This window comes from Ambystoma mexicanum, chromosome 4q (assembly GCF_040938575.1).
Source record: "Ambystoma mexicanum isolate Mex_15411 chromosome 4q, UKY_AmexF1_1, whole genome shotgun sequence".
Classification (NCBI taxonomy): Eukaryota; Metazoa; Chordata; class Amphibia; order Caudata; family Ambystomatidae; genus Ambystoma; species Ambystoma mexicanum.
Window position 1 is genome coordinate 1,105,515,059 of NC_090928.1, and position 19,026 is coordinate 1,105,534,084.

A 19,026-nucleotide genomic window follows, 5' to 3' on the forward strand; every position below is an offset into this window, starting at 1 on the left:
CCGCCACTAATCATGTGTTTAAGATCCAATTTGCAAGTATAGTCTAAACATTTTTTTTCAAAGAGAATCAAATTAGGGTATTGGATTTAATATATCAGAGCCATCAGGTGTACAATTTTAAAAGTCTTGATATTGCTACAGGTTGTCTCATTAATGTCAATCATTCTCTGTGATAGCATGTTTCAAGAGTATAGCTAATTTACACCATTATACTAAAGCCATCAGATGCAGGTTTCTCACACCACGTTAGGTTAGTCCAGTAAATTGTGAAGTTGCTTCCAGGGTCTTTAATGCGATCACATTACCTCTGAACCCAAGCCCTGTTGAACTTTTATACCCAAATTAAATGACTGAGCAAAGGAGGCCTTACAGTTGCTTCTCCGCTCAAACTGGTCTTTATCCAACTGTCTGTGACCCACACCATGAAGTCTACTCCTTCAGTCACCCGCCTCGCTCAATATTAACTAGCCCACTCAAGAATATCAGCACAGCCCACTTCTGACACCATTTAGCCTCACCTGCATTTCCAGTCGCATAATGCGTATCCTCCCAACATCTTGCATGTTCTTATCTAATTCCTACAAAGGTATAGGGCCAAGTTACAAGTACAGTGGTGCAGTAAATATGGTGGTTAAGTGAAAGTAATTCTATTACTGCCCCTTTAATGCTGCATTCCCACACAGCTATACTACAAGTAAGGCTGAAGTTTTACCTCCAGCAAAAATGTGTAGGGAAATCATGCGCCCTTCCAGCAAAACTATGTGGATTTACCACACAGAATTTACTGCTCACGTGGAGTACTATGAACTTCAAAAATTGAGATTCACATCTCCTTATCACCACTAGTGGTAATTCCACAGGGCCGAGTGGTAGACAGGGCCGAGTGGTGGTAACGGTAACAGAATTTAGCAGCAATTCTGCAGATTTACTGCTGGATCAGCGCCATTCTCAGGATAAGTCCTATTGTCATGAAGCAAAGGTATTATTTCTGTCAGTTATGTGTAGCAATTCAGCGTGATGTGGTCAAAGGGCAACATGTTTTGGGCTATTTGGAACACCATACATCAATGAGTACATAGTTCTTACAAGTAGGCATCTGAAAGGTCCATCCCTGATCTAGACCAGCAACACCATAAAATAGATATACACACATTCGATAGACATCAGAGAGCATAGAAATGGGATTATAGGATGTGTGGTGCACCAGATTGGGACATGCTCATGGAACTACTGTTATATCCACTCCAAGCATTGCCACTTTCATGAAGACACATGCATATGGCCTGACTCCTAAGCTATCATACTTGAAAATCAGATGAAGATGAATTCACATTAATTCAAGGATGCACTTGCCTAAATATACATCTCTCTGCACTTTGCATACTCAAAAATATGATCGAAGTAAGTATGTGCTAATCAGTTGTGTATACAAACAAAACCATGTGTGGGAGAACATTGTGAAAATGATGGCATGGTTGACCTGCTGCATGAAATACCAAGCATCCATTAAAGTGCCTATACAACCAACAAGCCTTTGTTGGCAGGGACATCATTCCTCTCTGCGATTATGTTATGCGCCTAGAAGGATTTCATCCACGACTCTCAGACTCAGCAAAATCCTTAAGCTTCACCATTGACAGCTGCCTGTCATTCCAGAACCACATAGCCAAGAAGGCCCAAATAGCCTTGCTCAGAATCTCTAGACTTCAAAATATCAAACCATGAATCCCACCCTAGGACTTCCAGACCATGGTACATGCCCTTGTGGTCTCGTACATCAAAATGGGAAATTCTATCCTTGGAAAGGGTATGAGGTGCTCACTTGGCTCCCTTAAAAGCAGTCTACCAGACTGCAGCACGTTTTATTATGGGAGCATGGAAATTTGACTGAATTACCCACCCCCTACGCGAATCACATTTGCTTCCACCCCAAGCCAGTATACTGTTCAAGACTTCATGTATCATCTACAAAGCAGTCACGAGTACTACACCAGCATACCTGGTGGCTAAGCTCCACATATCTCGAGGGAAACACTCCTCGTGCAGCAAATTCACCAAATGGCTTTAATCACAACTTGTCTGCAAAGAGAAGACCTGCAAACAATCCTACTCTTGTCATGGCTCCACCCTCTGTCACTTGATACAGTGTCGGCTTGGAATGCCCCCACAATTCTCTAATTTTGCAAACCTTTCAAAACATGGCTTTTTCAACAACCCATGACCAATGTCTAATTACAATGAACACACATACTGACGCAGAGACCTCACAGTAGTGCGCTACTGTTAAAAGATGCCAGCCCAAATACCGGCTACCCACATGCGGTACAGTGCTCTACTGCTCTCGAACTAGGTCGCTGCTTTCAACAATAAAATGAAATAAAATACAAATAAAATAAGTTCATGCAGATGGCATCCTATGCATCAGGTTGCGTAAAAAATACTCCTTTTGTGTCACTGTGGCAATTCTAGGAAAGGGGAATACATCTGCCAAATTCATTGAAAATGGGTTCGGGAGAAGAACTTCTCAGAGCCTGATATGGATGTCCTCCTTGTGTTAATGAAGGAGCATGAGGATATCATGTTGAACATGCATGTCCACAGGTCCAGCATGAAGTGTGCAAGGCGCTTTGGCAACAGGTGTCCACGAATACCAATGAACCACAAATGATGTGATGAAACACTGAGCCAATGTGAAGCACAGAGAAAAAGATAAGGTCATAGAAAGGAAGGCAAACACGATTGGCCTGAGTGGTGGACTATTTATTTCATTTTTGGAATACACCATGGACCATCAGATAACCCTCAGTGGCCATCTCCATTCCCCTCTGACCACGTGCGAATACCGCCCAATATATATATATATATATATATATCTATGAAAAACTTTAGCTAAGAGAGAGTTAAGGTGATCATAATTAATGCACCTCCCCTTCTTCCTTCTTCCAAGGCAACCTCCTTAACATTCGTCCTCTCTTCTTCTTCTCCCTCATAAATTGCACAGTCGTGGACAACGTCATCAGGTTTCACTGGTTCGGCTAAGAATGTTACCCGATTGACAAGGTGACACCTGACCGGATGTATGGAAGCATTTGACAAAATAACTTCATACCCTGATACTTTTTGAATTGTCAATGTGGACTTAGACTTTTCCAAGATGGCAAAAACTTCATGCTCCAGATACCACGTCTCTGGGCAGCCTAGAGGAATGGTTGAAGACTTTTGTATCTCAAAAGCTACTGCCGTAAGAGCTTGTTCACACGGGAAACGGTCTTGCATGACTGAATCCAAAAGCCTGCTGTAGTAAGCCATGGGCTTGTAACCTAATGATGTTTTTTGAGCCAAGACTGCTGTGATTACCTTTCCATCTGGATAAGAAATGGTTTCTGGTAATTCACAGTCGTCAAAACTGGAGCATTACTGATTGCAGTCTTGAGTTCCTGAAAACATGTTCTCATTTCCTGACCATCTTATCAGACCCTTCTCCTTCTGTGCTTCCTTAAGCGCTTGAAGTAGGGGCCTTGTGTAACTAGAGTCATCAAATATCCAGGACCTACAATAGTTACAGAGCCCTAGAAACTGCTGAATCTGTTTTACCATAACTGGCTGTGCAGTTCATGTTGATGCAGATTTGATCTCCTTCTGTGATGCTGCCAAAGGTACATCTCCTGTCCCAGCTAAACTACGCTGTGTACCTCACATAACAAAAGAGGGCACACTGGGCCCCTTTGAAGTGGCTTTAAATCTGAGCCAAATGGGTGGCCGCACATATCAGCTTGAGCTGACCAATGTTGGGCTGGAGCAGGGCATGATGGGTCCCAACATAAGTGAAATCCATCCGCAAGTGAAGGCAGGACCGCTCATTAACCCTGGGACTTCTCCGGTTGACCTAAAAGAGTCTGCAACCTAAACATTCTTTACTATTGCCACCCAATCTGCCTTCCCCTTTGCACTCTGTCCCGGTGGGGGCTCTGCCTCTAGACTCTAGTAATGGGGTTCACAGGGCTCTGGTGGCTGGTGTCCCGACCCGGGTTTCATCTCTGCCATCTGGGCTTCTATTAAGCAATCACTTTCAACCCCTCAGCGTGATCCCCCCAATGGCCGTTGGCTCCCCTTCCCCCATCTTCTCAGCCCACCCAGTACCCTTGCCACTGGAAGGTGGCCTCACAGAAAAAAAAGGGCAATCGGGTTGGGGCCCAGCAGAACAAAGTGCCCCCAGATCCTATTGCGAAGTTGATTCCCAAACTTGTGATTTTGTAACTGAGTCCTAAAGTATGTCCTTCGCTGTGTACATGCAGTGCTAGCTGAACAATTGTTAATTGATATTAAGGCATCATTTATATTAAGAATGGCTAAGTGGAAGTGGGAACTGTAGAAAATGGTGGAGACAATTAAATGTGTCAGGATAAGGTAGCCTTGCTTTCCCCTGAACCAGTAAGTGCGGCTCACCCGAGCAGGTTGAGTTCCGATGCTGTTATAGGGAGCAAAGGTGCTTCCTTCCCGGTCCATAGGCAGAACACCGTGAAAGCCCAGAGTTTGCCGGCTGGCACTCCAGCTGTGAGTTTTACAAATCTCAACTCGGGCCCAGGCATGCTAGCCCCGAGGGTAGTGAGAGGTAACCAGAGATCACCTCACCCTGATGGTCCGGCTCAAACGCCCCTCCTATATTTGGTGGTGCGCATGCCTCAACAGGTGGATGCAGCGACCTAGTGTAGGCGGGCAAATAATCACTCCATCCATAGTAATGACAAATGTCCCCAAGCATACCTCATATTCGTTTGAAAACCAAGAATCCCCGATTAACAATTGTATTTACTGGTTTTGCAATGTTAAAGGTTGTTTTTCAATTATAAGGAGCGACATCCAGCACTGTGTTAGAGGGCAAATACCTGGCTCGGCCATGGATTACATTCAGGTTTTTTTTTGTCTCATGGCACCTTGTAGAGGGAATGTGTGGTACTGAACGTAGGGCTTACCCCCCCATAATACTAACATTTTGTTAAGATCTGCAGAGATCTTCTTGAGGGTACAACAGGTACAAGTAACTACCACCATGCACCCAAACCAGTCCCACCACCCTAGGGGTCAACAGGGTACGTTCCAGCTGTAATCTGCCCCACCTAGCAGTATTATTAAAGAGAATTGTGGCCCTGTATGTGCCGACCTGGAGGAAGTAGATTGACTGGGAGGTGGTGGTGGTGCACTAGAGGGGGTGCACAAGGAAATCAGGCTACTATCATGGAACATAGCAGGACTCAATCGGCAGATGGAGAACCCCGATTGGTTTAGGTTTGTGAGGAACTTCCACATTATCATGTTACAGGATACTTAGGGCATTGAGCTGCTAAACATCCCGGGATACCAGTCTTTTGCAATCCCAGCAATCAGGGTCCCCAAGGGCCGCCCAAGTTGGGGCCTGCTGCTGCTGATTGATATCACCCAGGGTTGGAAGGCCGAATCCTGCCCCTCACAGTCTGTGGACCTGCAAGTGTTGCTGCTTAGCAAAGCTCTCAATGCTCCACTTTACCTTAATAACACATACAACTGACCCTCATCAACCCTCAGTCTGTCAGCATGTAACTCCCTTTAGACTCATATTAACAACAGACCCCCAGCAGTGCTTTCCAGGAGTAGCATTCTTGTAGCTGGAGACTTGAATCTCCAAATTGAACCTGTAAAAGAGTTGGCGATCCTGTGGGACGACCAGGACCACCCTTGGGATATTCCGCAGTTGGTAGCTGCCAGCCCGAAAAAATGTCATAAACTAGCCTTGGCCTCCTGTTGTTTGTTTGCCAATCTAAACCTGCGGGCATGCAATGGGTGGTTTAGAAAAGACCAACCAGCTAAATTATCTTTTAGGGGTCCCAATGGGAATTCACTTATCGATTACATTTTCATCACAGGAGCAGATTGGTCAATGATCTTCGATTTTGAAGTAGTAGAGTGATTCGAAAGTGACCATTTGCCACTGACGATGAAACTAAAGGTAACTGATATAATTCTGGGCCCACTAGTGAAAATGCCCACCCTCGTCCTGTTGTAGTTGGTGGCCGCTACCGGAAATCTATTAGATGGGCTGAGTCGGTATCAAAGAGTCCCGACCTTAAGGCAGTGCTTTATTCTTCCATTCTGGCAAACTTAGAAGCTAGTTGCCTTGGGAAAACTGATGACCGAGAAATCTTGGCAGAATACGAGAGTATGACTAACAACCTAATCCCAGACATATCAGTGCAAAGGAAAATCATCTCTAGGCAATTCATAAATAAACTTGGCTGGTACAAGGGTGAATGCCATAAAGCAAAGGCAGAAATACTCTCCTGCCTCAAATCAAGCTTGGGTCGGGACAGACAGAAGCTCTGTGCCTCACGTGCAAAGTACAAAAGCTTGGTGCTTAAAAGTAAAAGGGAGTACACTTTGGGCAAATAGGCTGCCCTTTATTCAGCCCTGCAAACTAAGGATCACTCACAGTTCTGGAAATTGGTGAGGAATAGTGATCTGAAGCGTGCAGTCTTTACTCTGCCACATTGAAGAGGAGGGGTGGTGGTCACATTTTTCCAATCTCTATCAAAACACATTCCCCCTCGTCCCCCAATAGCTGTTGGCAGGGATGAGGTTCTGATAGTGACTATCGAAGATGTGGCTACAGCTCTAAATGCATTAAGCAGTGGTTTCGCGGTGGGGCCAGATCTTATTCCGAACGATCTGGTAAAAGATGAGGTAGCAATTTGGGCCCCATACTCTCCAGACTATTTAATGCAATCCTGGCTAGAGGGAAGGTCCCTGAATCCTGCAGAAAGGTGGTGATTATTCCAATTTATAAAAAAGGGTGGTAAAGATAACCCAGGGAATTACCACCCAATCTCACTATTGGATGGCATTGGCAATCTATTCGGTAAGGTAATTCAGAAGCATCTACGAGATTGGGTGGAAAGGGGTGGTATAATTCATCACATACAGGCAGGCTTCAGAGAAAACAGAGGACCAATGATCAGTGTTTTATGTTTTTCCTTTTATTACAAAAATATATATTGTTCTAAAGAAGATGCACTTATATGTAGCTTATATGGCAGATATTACATAGACGCAATGCCCTGAATGTCTTGAATCATTATTCGCCAACTTTATTCTGTGTTTTGATGTTTTGCGGTGCAACCATAACAGCCCTTTAGCAAAGTGTTTTCCGAGATGTGGGGCATATATACATCCCAAGGTAGTTCAAAGGGCTAAAATTATAACACATCACAAACACCACTGGAGAGGGCCATTTCTTGCTTTGACTTTTTCCTGAATGCCTGACAATAGTTTCCTTGCATTCCCTTCCTATATAGGCCAGATGTCCCACCAGTGACCTCCCTGTTTGGGCTCTCCCTTTGTCTGGTTGCAATGACTGTCTAGCTTTCCTGTTTTTGTGTTTGTCTTTAGACATTGATTCACCGTCATTTGTTATTTTTTAGCATGTCATGTTTTTGGTGGCTCCGCTCCATTGAGCTTGGCTGAGAGGGGTATGAAGTTTGTTAGAGAAAATTAAAGGCAGTGAAGACGGACAAAGGGCTAGACACACAGTGGAGCCCAAGACCCCCTCCCCCGGTGCATTTCATCACATGATGACAAAACAATGTTATGATGAATGGGGAGTTACCTATTAATGCTTACTTCGCCTTTCAGACTAAATCCAACCTTTCTTGGCTCATATCTTTTTTTCATTTTAGGTGAGTGCAGCTTATTATGATCGAGTAAGTCTGTCTTCCACTGGATTTTACAAGTAAGTAACATACCAATGCTTCGATATGTTAATGTTGTGAGTGGTTTGGCCCCAGTTACCCAACAAACAGTAAAATCGACAAAAAATGTAGAGCATCCTTGCAAAAGATTGATTGTTGTATCATTTGCATACCATACATGTACACATTTTATTTATGATTAAAAGTGCTAAAAAAAGGTATCTAACCAGTCTACAAACCCAAAGTTGCCCTGCTGAAGACGGGAATGGCATACTTGGGATTGTGTGACTCAATTAATATATTTGAAAGTTTGCTGTGAGGTAAAATGTTGATGGAGTGAAATTTGTCGCTTCTCTTGCATTTATAGATCATGTCATAAACTTGAAGAAGTGGAACTTTGTATACTCTCTCCACACATTTTTCTTGCTTAAGGTCTGCAAAGAGAGGTTTCTGGGAAACCCTCATAGACTAGGGCAAATTGATTTAGAGAGGTGTGTATGTAATTTATCTTTGAGAGATAAGACAAGCAAAGTGTTGTGATGAATCCTGCAGAGTCATCACTAAACCCCAGTCTAAAATCTCCTCCCAAGTGGTCAGCGAAAGGCAGCCGCTACCTGATCCTAACCCTGGGGGAGGTATGAGGAGGTTGGATCACTTGGAAAGAGATGGCTGCTATTATTCCAGGAGTTCCTAAAGAGACTATTATTGGTACAGAGTTCCCCAACTTTGAAAACCTCCAGAGGAACGCTAATAAAACCTCTTTTCCTTATCCTCCAGTCAATTCAAGGGTAAAACAAGGCCTATCCTCCATAGACCCTGTTTGGAACTGGAAAACCCCAAAGCTTCCTTTTAATATGGTGTAGTCTGTTGGGTTTAATCGGGACGATGACCCTGGAACGGGAAGCCCAGTCTTTAGGGCAAGGGAATGTGACAAATCCTGCGGAGTCATCACTGAACCCCAGCCTAAAATCTCCTCCCATGTGGCCAGGGAAAGGCAGCCACTACCTGATCCTAACCCTGGGGGTGGTATAATGAGGGAGGATCACAGGGGAGGAGATGACTGTTAGGGTAAAGTGATGACTCCCTTAGGGGAGACATGGTGTTCCTCTTCTTATGAAGATGAGGATCATATAATTCCCAAATATCTAATGGCATGCTGTCACTGTACAAGTCCTTCCCATAAGAAAACCCAAAAAACATCTGTGGAAATTCTCCTAAACATCGATTTATGTACTTTGGAATTCATTCATCAAATGTGACACCCTCTAATTATCAGTATTCTGTTTTAGGTAGAAGGCTTAATCCCAAGGTCAAAGCGCATGTCATTCACATACCATCTCCTAGTTCTGAAAATCTTCAGTTCACAAATCAATAAAAACCAAATAACTATAGAAAACTTAAAAACACTCTGGGCTTCAAGATCTATAATGCCTATGGTACTGGGACGAGGAAGAGAAACAAAGAGTTGATGATGATTAATGGTGCTACTAAGAATACTGTGCGGTCTAGTTGTTTCAATTCCAACTTTCTGAGTGGGACATTTAAATGTGGAAAGCATCCACAGGCGAGGGTGGCAGTAGCAGAGGCATAAGCAGTCAGGAGCGAGACCGAAGTGGCTGAAGCTGAAGCAGCAGAGAAAACATTAGCAGAGGCTGACACAGGAAAAGAAGGCATGTGGTTTTGCAGAGTACATGTAGCAGGAAGCAGTGTCATGGATGACAGTGGGGAAAGAAGCCCAGCTGTTCGGGAGACATGCTTCCGACCTGACATGAGTTGCTCCGGTGTGCTGGAGGACACAGAGACCCAACCAAGCCTGGGGAGCTCCAGAGAAGAGCCGGGCGGACAGCAACAGCAACAGTAGGACTGTCAGCAATACAGTCGAACTGCAGAGGATCTGAAGTAGCATCCATGAGTGACACAGAGATGCTGAATGAAACCAGTGAGCTGGCCTGAAGAGAAACATAACCCCCGGGCGCTCTGAGCAAAACGATTAACTAAAAAATTTAATTTTGAATACCAAACAAATGGAGTAAAAGGGCAAAATGGGCGCAATTCTCCTTTCATGAGATGTCAGCTTTGGGAAACTTGTAACCCACTTTGCCATGTGCCAAGAAACTATACAGAAGAGATAAGAGGGCAACATGGGGGCAATTCTCTTTTCATGAGACACGGGTTTGGGGAAACCTGTAACTCGCATTGCCAACAGTCAAGAGAGTACAAAGACATGTAGATATTGTGCAAACCTCCTCAGATCGGATATTGGCATGGAGAACCTTGGAACAAATACTGCCACTAGCATAAGAGATCATTTATATTTTCTCTTCCTGGCGGGCAAATAAACCAGCAAAGGGGCAAGTTGTAGTTAGCCCTGGCAGGCGAGTGGACCAGGAAAGAAACAGTGGCTTTGAAGAAGTGTGGCTGTGATAAAGTGTTGTGGAAAGCAGCTATTAATTTGAATATCCTGATAAACTGTTGTATAACAAAAGACATTTACTGAACAAGTACTTTGTGAAAAAAAGACAAGTTGAAGGTTGTCCTGACAGAAATATTTTACAGGAAGAATAATTGTGAGTATGGAAGAAACAGTTGCTTTGATTTTGAACAAGTGTTTTGTGAAAGAGACATTTACATTACCAAGATGAAGGACGTGTTGGATGGAAAAGACATTTTTCATTGAACTGAATAGAACTTTGTTAAACCAGACCTTTTTCAAAGGTCTTCCTTTATTGATCCAGGGGAAGGGAACCAAACCCTGGTCGCAAGGAGTATTTCGTGAGAATTATAAGTTTGAACATTTGCACAGGTGTGTTGAACTGAAACTAGATGCATTTACCTTATGCACTTTGGTTATATATGTTAGTTTGAGGGTCAGATACATTTGGTCACAAGGTCATCTTTCTTTAGTTTGGTTCACTAGGTAGGAACATTATCATTAGGATATGAACACCTGGGAGTTTATCTCACCCCTCTTTACTTTTAATAAATATGGTAAACATGAAGAAAACTAAAACTTTGTGTCATCTCTCATTTCTGACCCCTCCCAGTGTGCATCATAGAACTAGGAATGTGGGGGGAGAAGATGTATGTGTATGTGAATATAATATATTTGTTTGAATAATAGAATGATGGCTTCAGGTTTAAATTTAAGATTATTTTTATAAAACAATTTGATTGAATACAGATTGAATGGTAAGAATGCATTGATGAAGATAATGTTTATATTATATGTATCTGTTGTTATAAAGTGAATAACTGAGGATGATAACCATGTTTTGGTACATTTTCGAAAATGTTGTGAATGAATCAGTATTTAACCTTAGTTCACATCATGTTCTTTCAAAGTCTTTACATGATTTGGCCCTGGGTTTGGGCCAATTCATCTGTTGCTTGCTATAATAGGATACTTTGTATGTTATTATTTATTTCCAGTGCACTGCATCATTTGCTTCTGTATTGTTAACTATTTGGAGTGAATGTTATCTTTATTGCATCATTGTGTCATTTATGTAATACGAGGCACACACTAGAATAATGTATATTTATCCAAGTAGTTTATTCATAAAACTGTACCTCCTTCTTAGTTATGACACAGTGTGACTTTTGTATGTTGACTGTAAAAAAGAATGCAAAATTAAAAACTCTTTCCCAGAATGGCCCTTTAATAAAAGAGTGAACAATGGCACTTGCTTCAATGAGGAGCACATTCCATTTCACTCGCTACACTCTGAAAGCCCATAAGGAAACCAGTGCATTGCCCTTCATTTGACAAGCCCTTTAAAGAAAGCATTAAGAAATTACACTTCACTGCAATGATCTTGGGTCCTCTAACAAAAAACACTCCAGTATTAAGTCCACTACTTCACTGCATCAAAAAAGTTTCACATTTATGGAAAATGAACGACTCTGATCGTCCAAAACCTACTTAACACAGCACACATCGTAGACACAATACTTTTAGCTTTGTTCGTTTTGTTGTCAGAGCTATATGTGTACAAATCAGTGATGCACCTAATTGTGTGAAAACAATTTGAGAAACTTTTGAGTTGCATGCAAGTTTTCGCATGCAAAATGCCAAACAGTCGCTGATAACTTGCAGTTCCCTAAGTCGCTAAATCGAGTGTCATTTCTTTGGATGATAGCGATTATAATAATGCAACCTACGACGGAATACAGAATTAAGTGAAATGTACAAACCTTATGTCAATGTGACTTGCAGCTGTCACCATTTGAGCTGATATCGGGCTAGATCACAGGATCATGTGATGCTTTGTGTCTCCTTTTGTTGTTCAGGGTGCCGTACCATTTCTATGACATAGAAACAAACGAAGGACAAGCATTCACCTACTTCACCTATGGTACTGCGTGCTCAGAGGTCGAGGTGGACTGCCTGACTGGTGACCACAAGGTGCATTCCGCAAGTATTTTCTTTTGTAGGAGTATTTTAGGAAGCACTAGCAGCGATATGTGTATTGGACGTCTGAATTATATGTGTATGATTTTCTGAGCCTATTGCACAACTAATTAGTTCGAACAAATCTGTTACGCCTCATTTACCATTTTCCCTTATTGCAAAAAAAGAGAAACTCTGCAAACCAACATAGATTATTATTTAATTACACTATTTCCCTGAATGAATAAACATTATGCATCTGGTTCACAAACGCGTTTATAATGGTGCAATCCTATTGAAAAACGCTTTGTAAAACCAGGCCTTATACCTCTTCTCAAATATCCCGCAAGTAATAAAAGTGCAGAGGCTGTGTTTTTCCCCCTTGCATTATGTAGGAAAATACATAGGGAATGTATGTCTGTGATGGCCAGCGTCCATGCATACATTATTGTCGGGAGAGTGATCCCAACACTAATGTGCGATTGGCTATCAACACCAAAAGCAGTGCTGGGAGTGCACTTCACAGTGACGGGCCTTTAAAAGAAATGTCAGTGGAAAGTTTCGTTTGCAATGTGTAGAAATGCCTCCTACATTGTGCAATTGAGTCTGGTATAACGAGCACCTCTAATGCTGACATTCATATTCCCTTTAAACATTTTGCACAACATTTTTGGTCACCCCACGCTTACTCTCTTCTTTACACCACCACTCAACTAGAACACAGAGATACTATGACAGCATTCAGTATAACTGTTCTCATACTAACATCTGCCGCTCACTCCCATTCATTCTAAGTAAACACTGCTGGTTACACAACCCCCAGCCAGGCATTCTCCTCAGACCTAACGCAGCCACAGTCGGTCTGGATGAATCCTGCCAGAACGAACACATATCCCTGATCTCAACCATCACACCTACCGCTAAGAAGCAGCTTTTTCACAAATACCACACCAGCAGCACACATACCCGGTGCGCACACGTGCCGTTGACTCTCCCTACTGACCTGAACTTCGGTTCCCAAGGGCGTTCAACCTACCAGCGCCTTCAGACCATACCAATGGTATATAAGGCGCTATATAAATGCAACATAACATAAGTGAAGAGGATGCGCTTGAGCACTCCATCACTTGCGCCAAAAAGCATGCTGAATCAAGTGCAATAAGTCAGAGTCATTAGTATTTTTTTTTTTTTAATTTCAGGTCACGTCCTGTTTTATTTCAGGTGTCATGATATGATATGATATATTTTATTTATAGGGCGCCTATACAAGGCGCAGCGAGGCATGGGAAGGGAACAAGATCACGATCTTACTAGGCCCAGTGGCATGGAGACATTGAGATTGCGCAAGTGCAGGAAGGGGGAAAAAACAAAAAGAAATAAATGTCATTTCTGTTTGTTTTTGTATGTTTTGGTTTGTATGTTTTGCTTTGTATAGGGTGATCCCAACTATGATATATATAGTGTGAGCTCCCTTAGAGAGGGGTATATAGAACATGGGGTATATAGCTGAAGGAAAAAATGGAGAGGTACGGATGGCGTAGTGAAGGAGGCGTTGTCGCCAGTGGCCTCTTTGCATTGGTCAGTGCAGTTAGTGTTTGTTGAGAAGCTGGAACTTTCAGATGCTTTCTGAACTGCAGGAGAGAAGGAGACAGTGTTCGCTTCATCTGTAATTTAATACACCTTCAGCCATAAGATTAGTTATTTCAATATTTTTAAGCTATAACCTTCTTCAGTAAAAAAAAAATATTAATTCTTAAAAAAAAACAAAAAAACAATGTGGGCCACAGACAAATGCATTAAAATTTGCCGAATATTTTCCCATTCGAAAAGTAATTGTAATTGGTTATTTATAACGCACGTAATACCCAGAGGTTTCTAAGCGCGGACCCAGGGATCGAACCTGTGTTGCTCCGTGTCGTCTTGCTTCCAAGCGCATTGCCCCTGAGCTATCCTCCCGAGACTAAGTTGAAGAATACTGTTGGATTTTGGCGGGGACCAAGTGGGTGATTGTGGCACTATTCACAAGCCTGTTCAATAGCTCACTAAAGGGAAGTTACAGAAGAATGAAGAATCCTAGATGAAGTCCTATTCCTCCCAGACACCAACACCAATTGATGGGCCTGTCATACAACAGTCAGGAAATTCAAGGAATAATAGGAACAATAGTTAGATGCTTTGGAAAGGGCAGCATCCAGGCGCCAAGGCAGCACTGCATCCAAGGTAGAATATGTTGGCATCTTCTTTTAAGGCCAGAAAAACTTCACTGGCTGATTTTACTGTAAATAAAAGAAGGAGGAATGATGTATATCATCTATTTAAGTTTTACAACTGCGTCACACTCCGGACTTGTAAACAACTAAAACAGTCCCTGCATGGGAGCCACATTGTTATAATATTTGCGACAAACACAATGCTGTTTTGCTAGTAGAAATGCCATGGGATTGTGGGGGTGCTAAAAGTGATCTGAACCACATTGAAACAGTAAATCTCTAGGGGACTTCCTTTACTCTCTAGCCTCCTTCTTGCCTGACAGTGCAGAGGAGTAGTTTTGAGTGCCTATGGTTGTGAGCTTGGGGTGGAAATTGGGTGCGGAGAAGCATACTCGCAGGTGGTGGCCTCAGTGAAACCAGTGCAGGGAGCCTTCATTTGTGTCTTTGCCATTTCTCGTTCTGTGCACAGTGTTTGCCTCAAAGCGTCAATGAGAGAATAATATATGTTGGTAATTTCAGACTCCTAAGATGGTTGTGGCTTGTTTTGAGTGTGTGTGAAGGGAAACAGTGTTGCAGCTCAGAGCTGGAATTGCCAAAAGATACAGCATACTTGTATTTTTCTCCAGCATTGCATTTTTTAAAGATTCACATGCTGCTTAAATATTCCCTGTCATCAGACTCCTCAGTAACATTAAAGCAGTTTACCTTCAAATGTTTAAGCTGCTAGTCACTTTAGGGCTCTCTTAGAGTCATTGTGGGTCATACTGCCTACAGCCAATTAGACAGGTCCCCTATGCTCCACCCCTGGTGGCCATCCTCAGATGTTTTACAGCACATAAAGTGTTGGGAGTCCTCGAGAAGTCTCTCTTCAGATATTCGACAATTTTGTCTATTTTTTTATTCATTTTGTCCATAATATCATCTGGTTTGCTGCCATATCGCTTTGTGTCGACTGGTGTGAACCTTAGCCCAATCCATCGCCTCCGGGTCATGTACTTCTTCAGTCCTACTCAAGGCATTCAGGAGTCTGGGGACATCATGACAGGCATTAGGAAGAAAAGTATGTTCAAGGCCTCCTAAGAACATGTGCATGAAACACCTTGAAACACTTGTGTATAGGCGTGTTATAAATGCCATATCATATATCATATCATATACATAGAGGATCTTCATGAGCAATGTATCTACTGTCTAAACCAGAACAACGACTTGTACAACAGGACCATCTGCCAGTTGTTCTCATCCAGCACCCGCAAGGATCACCACCGTAGGTTAGTGGCTTCGTTTGATGACAGTGCCAGGCCTCTGACTCGGCCTCTGTCCATAGCTATGCTTTGGGTATTCCCAGACGTGGGTCCCGTACCTGCTGGACCTAGAGAACCAAGATACTCCTCGCTGATGAGGCCAAACGAGGCAGAAACATGTTTGGTGATGCTTGTGGTCTCATGCAGTAGGGATGTGACCAAGCAGTTTGGTCTGGACTGCCCCATTTGGGGTGGGATCAGGCCTGATTTGCATATGGTCTTTCCCCTTTTGTATTGGTTTGGCAGGCAAAGAACAATGGTCTGGTGGGTTGCTCAGAGCAATGCTAGAGCTTAAGATTAATTCTAAACCTACCAGCCATCACCTCTTTTGTTTTGCCGTAGTCACGCTTCTGGCAGGCACACCCGACCCCTGGAGCGCACTTCCTCATCAAAGAGGTTGAGGTCCCACTAAGAATCTTCCCATGGGAAGAGGGAAAAAAAGGAGCATGGATCACACATACAGACTGCTCCTTCGTCAAGGATGTTGTTGACCTTTTTGTCTACGCCTACGGTCTCCTCGTTGACTACTACGGGGCAGAGAATGCTCTCATCAGCATTTTCATCATCAAACACACTTTCATGCGGCCATCTACGAGTATTGATTACGGCCCCTCTGGCAACGCCATCCTCGTTGATGGCCTACAGATGCCACAAGCCTCTGTCAATGACCAGATCAACTACTTCAGCAATCAAGTCTGTTACGTCTATTCCATCGACAGCCTCGTTGATGACCAAATCATCGACTACATCTAAGTCCACTACACCAACTACCTCATTGTCAGATAGACCCATTCCGTCTCCGAGCATGTCTTCATTGTCCACTATGCCTGCTCAAAGACCCCTGATTTCCACTTTTCAAAAAAGGGGTTTCTGTGGCCGGGAGGTTACATCAGCGCTGTCTTACCTTCCCATACCAACTTGTGCTCAGCCACTACTCTCAATGACGTCATATGCAACGCCTGCGGTTCCTTGTCCGTGCATGGCCCATCCTGAACTGCTACAGAAGGGTGCCAGTTCTGACATGCACATATAAGAGCGAGTATGCTCTGACGATGACGAAGGGATTGTGCCCCTTCGGCTACTATGCCACCACCGTTTCCACCTAAGCAAGGTCCTATTCTACCTCCACCTAAGCAAAGCACTACTCAACCTTCTCCAGTTACTCCTGTCCCACTTAACATGCCTTCTAGTCCTCACCAGGCTCCTGCTCCCTTGGACTTGAGGGGCGTGTCTATGGGCATCTTGTCCACACTACAGACCGTGATTTTGGAGCTCCAACAATGGCTCTCAGCTCCACTGTTGCCTTCTCCAGTCAGTTCTCAACTTTGTCACGCAGTGGAAATCCAGCGACAAATGGGTGTTATCCACCCTTCAACAGGGCCACAACCTGGAGTTCATTGGGCCCCTGCGGCCCATCATTCCTCCTTTCCCAAAGACTAAAAAACACCTACTCCTGCTGCTACAAGAAGTACAATCCCTCCTACAAAAATGGGCAATAGAGGTTGTACTGCCTCACCTGTGGGGCACTGGACTATACTCCAGATACTTTCTGGTGAAGAAAAAGTCAGGATACTGGAGTCTCATACTAGACCGCAGAAGGCTGAGCAAATTCCTCAAGTCTCAAAAATTTTGCAACACATCTTGGTCCAGCTGAAATAAGGGGATTTTCTTTCCTCTCTAAACCTAGAGGATGTGTACTTCCATATCCCCCTTCATCAGCGGCACAGGTGTTTTCTCCTATTCAAAGTCACAGGAAAACAGTACCAGTTTAAGGACCTGCCCTTCGGGCTAAAGTCACACCAAGCGAGTTAATCAAATGCCTGGCCCCAATAGCGGCCCACATCCAGCATTCGGGCTTCCACGTTTACCCATATCTGGATGCCCCATCGCTTCCAATAGCACCAAGGAGATGATTCTATGACTAACACCACTATGGTTCTCGGTGAAAAGTCTTGCTTAAATCATGCCCAGAACTCGCTGTTTTTAGGCTTATTCCTCAACATTCTTGCATTGTTAACACGCTTCAGAGGAGAGGATGAATACAATCCTGAACAAAGTCTGGCAGCTAGCTGTCATGCCTGCTAATTGCTTCAGTCCACTCTCTCAAGTCCCTCCTGCGAATGATGTGTTCATGCATTCCATTAAACCCACAATACAGACTACAAATTTTACCACTTCAGGAGTTCCTAGATGCCAATTGGCAACAAATATCAGTGTCTTGGGAGGACAAACTTCACCTCACGCCCTCCTTTCGAACCACCCTCCAATGGTGGAGTCGGCGTTACACCTCACTCTTGGAGCCCCCTTTCGCCTTCCGTTGCATCAAGTCACAGTTACCATGGATGCCTCCCTGAAGAGGTGGTGAGCTCACAGAGTAGAATTCCACACCAGGGGCCTGTGGTTTCCCAAAGAAAAAGCCCTACATATCAGTGCTCTGGAGCTGACTGAGGTGTTCTGTGTTCTGAAGTTCTTCAAGCCACAATTGCAGAATTATGTGGTTCATGTCTTCCTGGACAACGCTACCACCATGTTCTATGTTCGCAAGCAAGGTGGGACCCACTCACTGGTTCTTTCATCAGAGGTTCAGGCATTGTGGTAATGGGCGCTGGCGCACAACATGTTCCTGATTCCCTTCCATCTACCAGGGATACCCAATACGATAGCAGAATGAACTCAAGTCCTGCAACAAATGGGAATTGCACCAATACCAGGTTCTCTATCTCTTCTCCATGTGGGGTCATCCAGAGATTGAACTTTTCGCAATGCCGACCAACAAAAAATGCACCAGTTTTGCAAGCAGGTTTCCCCAAGGGGAGAGTCTGGTGGACACGTTCTCATTTCCCTGATCCCTCGTCTGCCTCGAGTTCTCAGTACACTCAAAAATTAACTCTGCACGATGATCCTGGTGGATCCGGCCTGACTGCAGCAAATTTGGTACTTTCTTTTCCAAGACGGCGAGTCTATCCTGCACCATGACCCAGCGCCCATCAACTTGATGACTTGGCTGTTACAGACCTACAATTCTGACCCATTCCGCGACCTCCGGACTGCAGAAACATCTTGGCAAGGACACAGGTGCCATCTACTTCGTCCTTCTACAGAAGCAAATGGAAGTGATTTACTATATTATATATTGCTTCAAGCTGCAGACGTCTTGCGATATCTCCTGTCTTTGACAAATGCTGGTTTAACACACTCTTCTATCAAAGTGCATTTAGCAGCCATCTCACACTACGCGTGTGAATCAGGTGCTCCTTCCCTTTCTTCCGACAGGTTCGTAAAATAATTCCTCAAAAGTCTGTTTTGCTCTTTTCCCCCTGTCCAGGCACCTGCTTGCAAACTCAACATGATCTTCTCAGAGCTAATGGGCTTTTTTCGAGCCACTGCACAATGCCTCCTTTAGG

General features: G+C 43.7%; 1 protein-coding gene across 2 annotated transcripts in view; it reads left to right on the plus strand.

Moving 5' to 3' along the window:
* LOC138468214 (xanthine dehydrogenase/oxidase-like) overlaps positions 1-19,026 on the plus strand; it is a 1,072,878-nt gene that overhangs the window by 988,667 nt on the left and 65,185 nt on the right. For both annotated transcript variants that reach the window (XM_069608673.1, XM_069608674.1), the window contains exons 31-32: positions 7,707-7,759; positions 12,009-12,123. In XM_069608673.1, the coding sequence (XP_069464774.1) occupies positions 7,707-7,759; positions 12,009-12,123 (168 nt within the window). The remainder of the gene's footprint in view (positions 1-7,706; positions 7,760-12,008; positions 12,124-19,026) is intronic.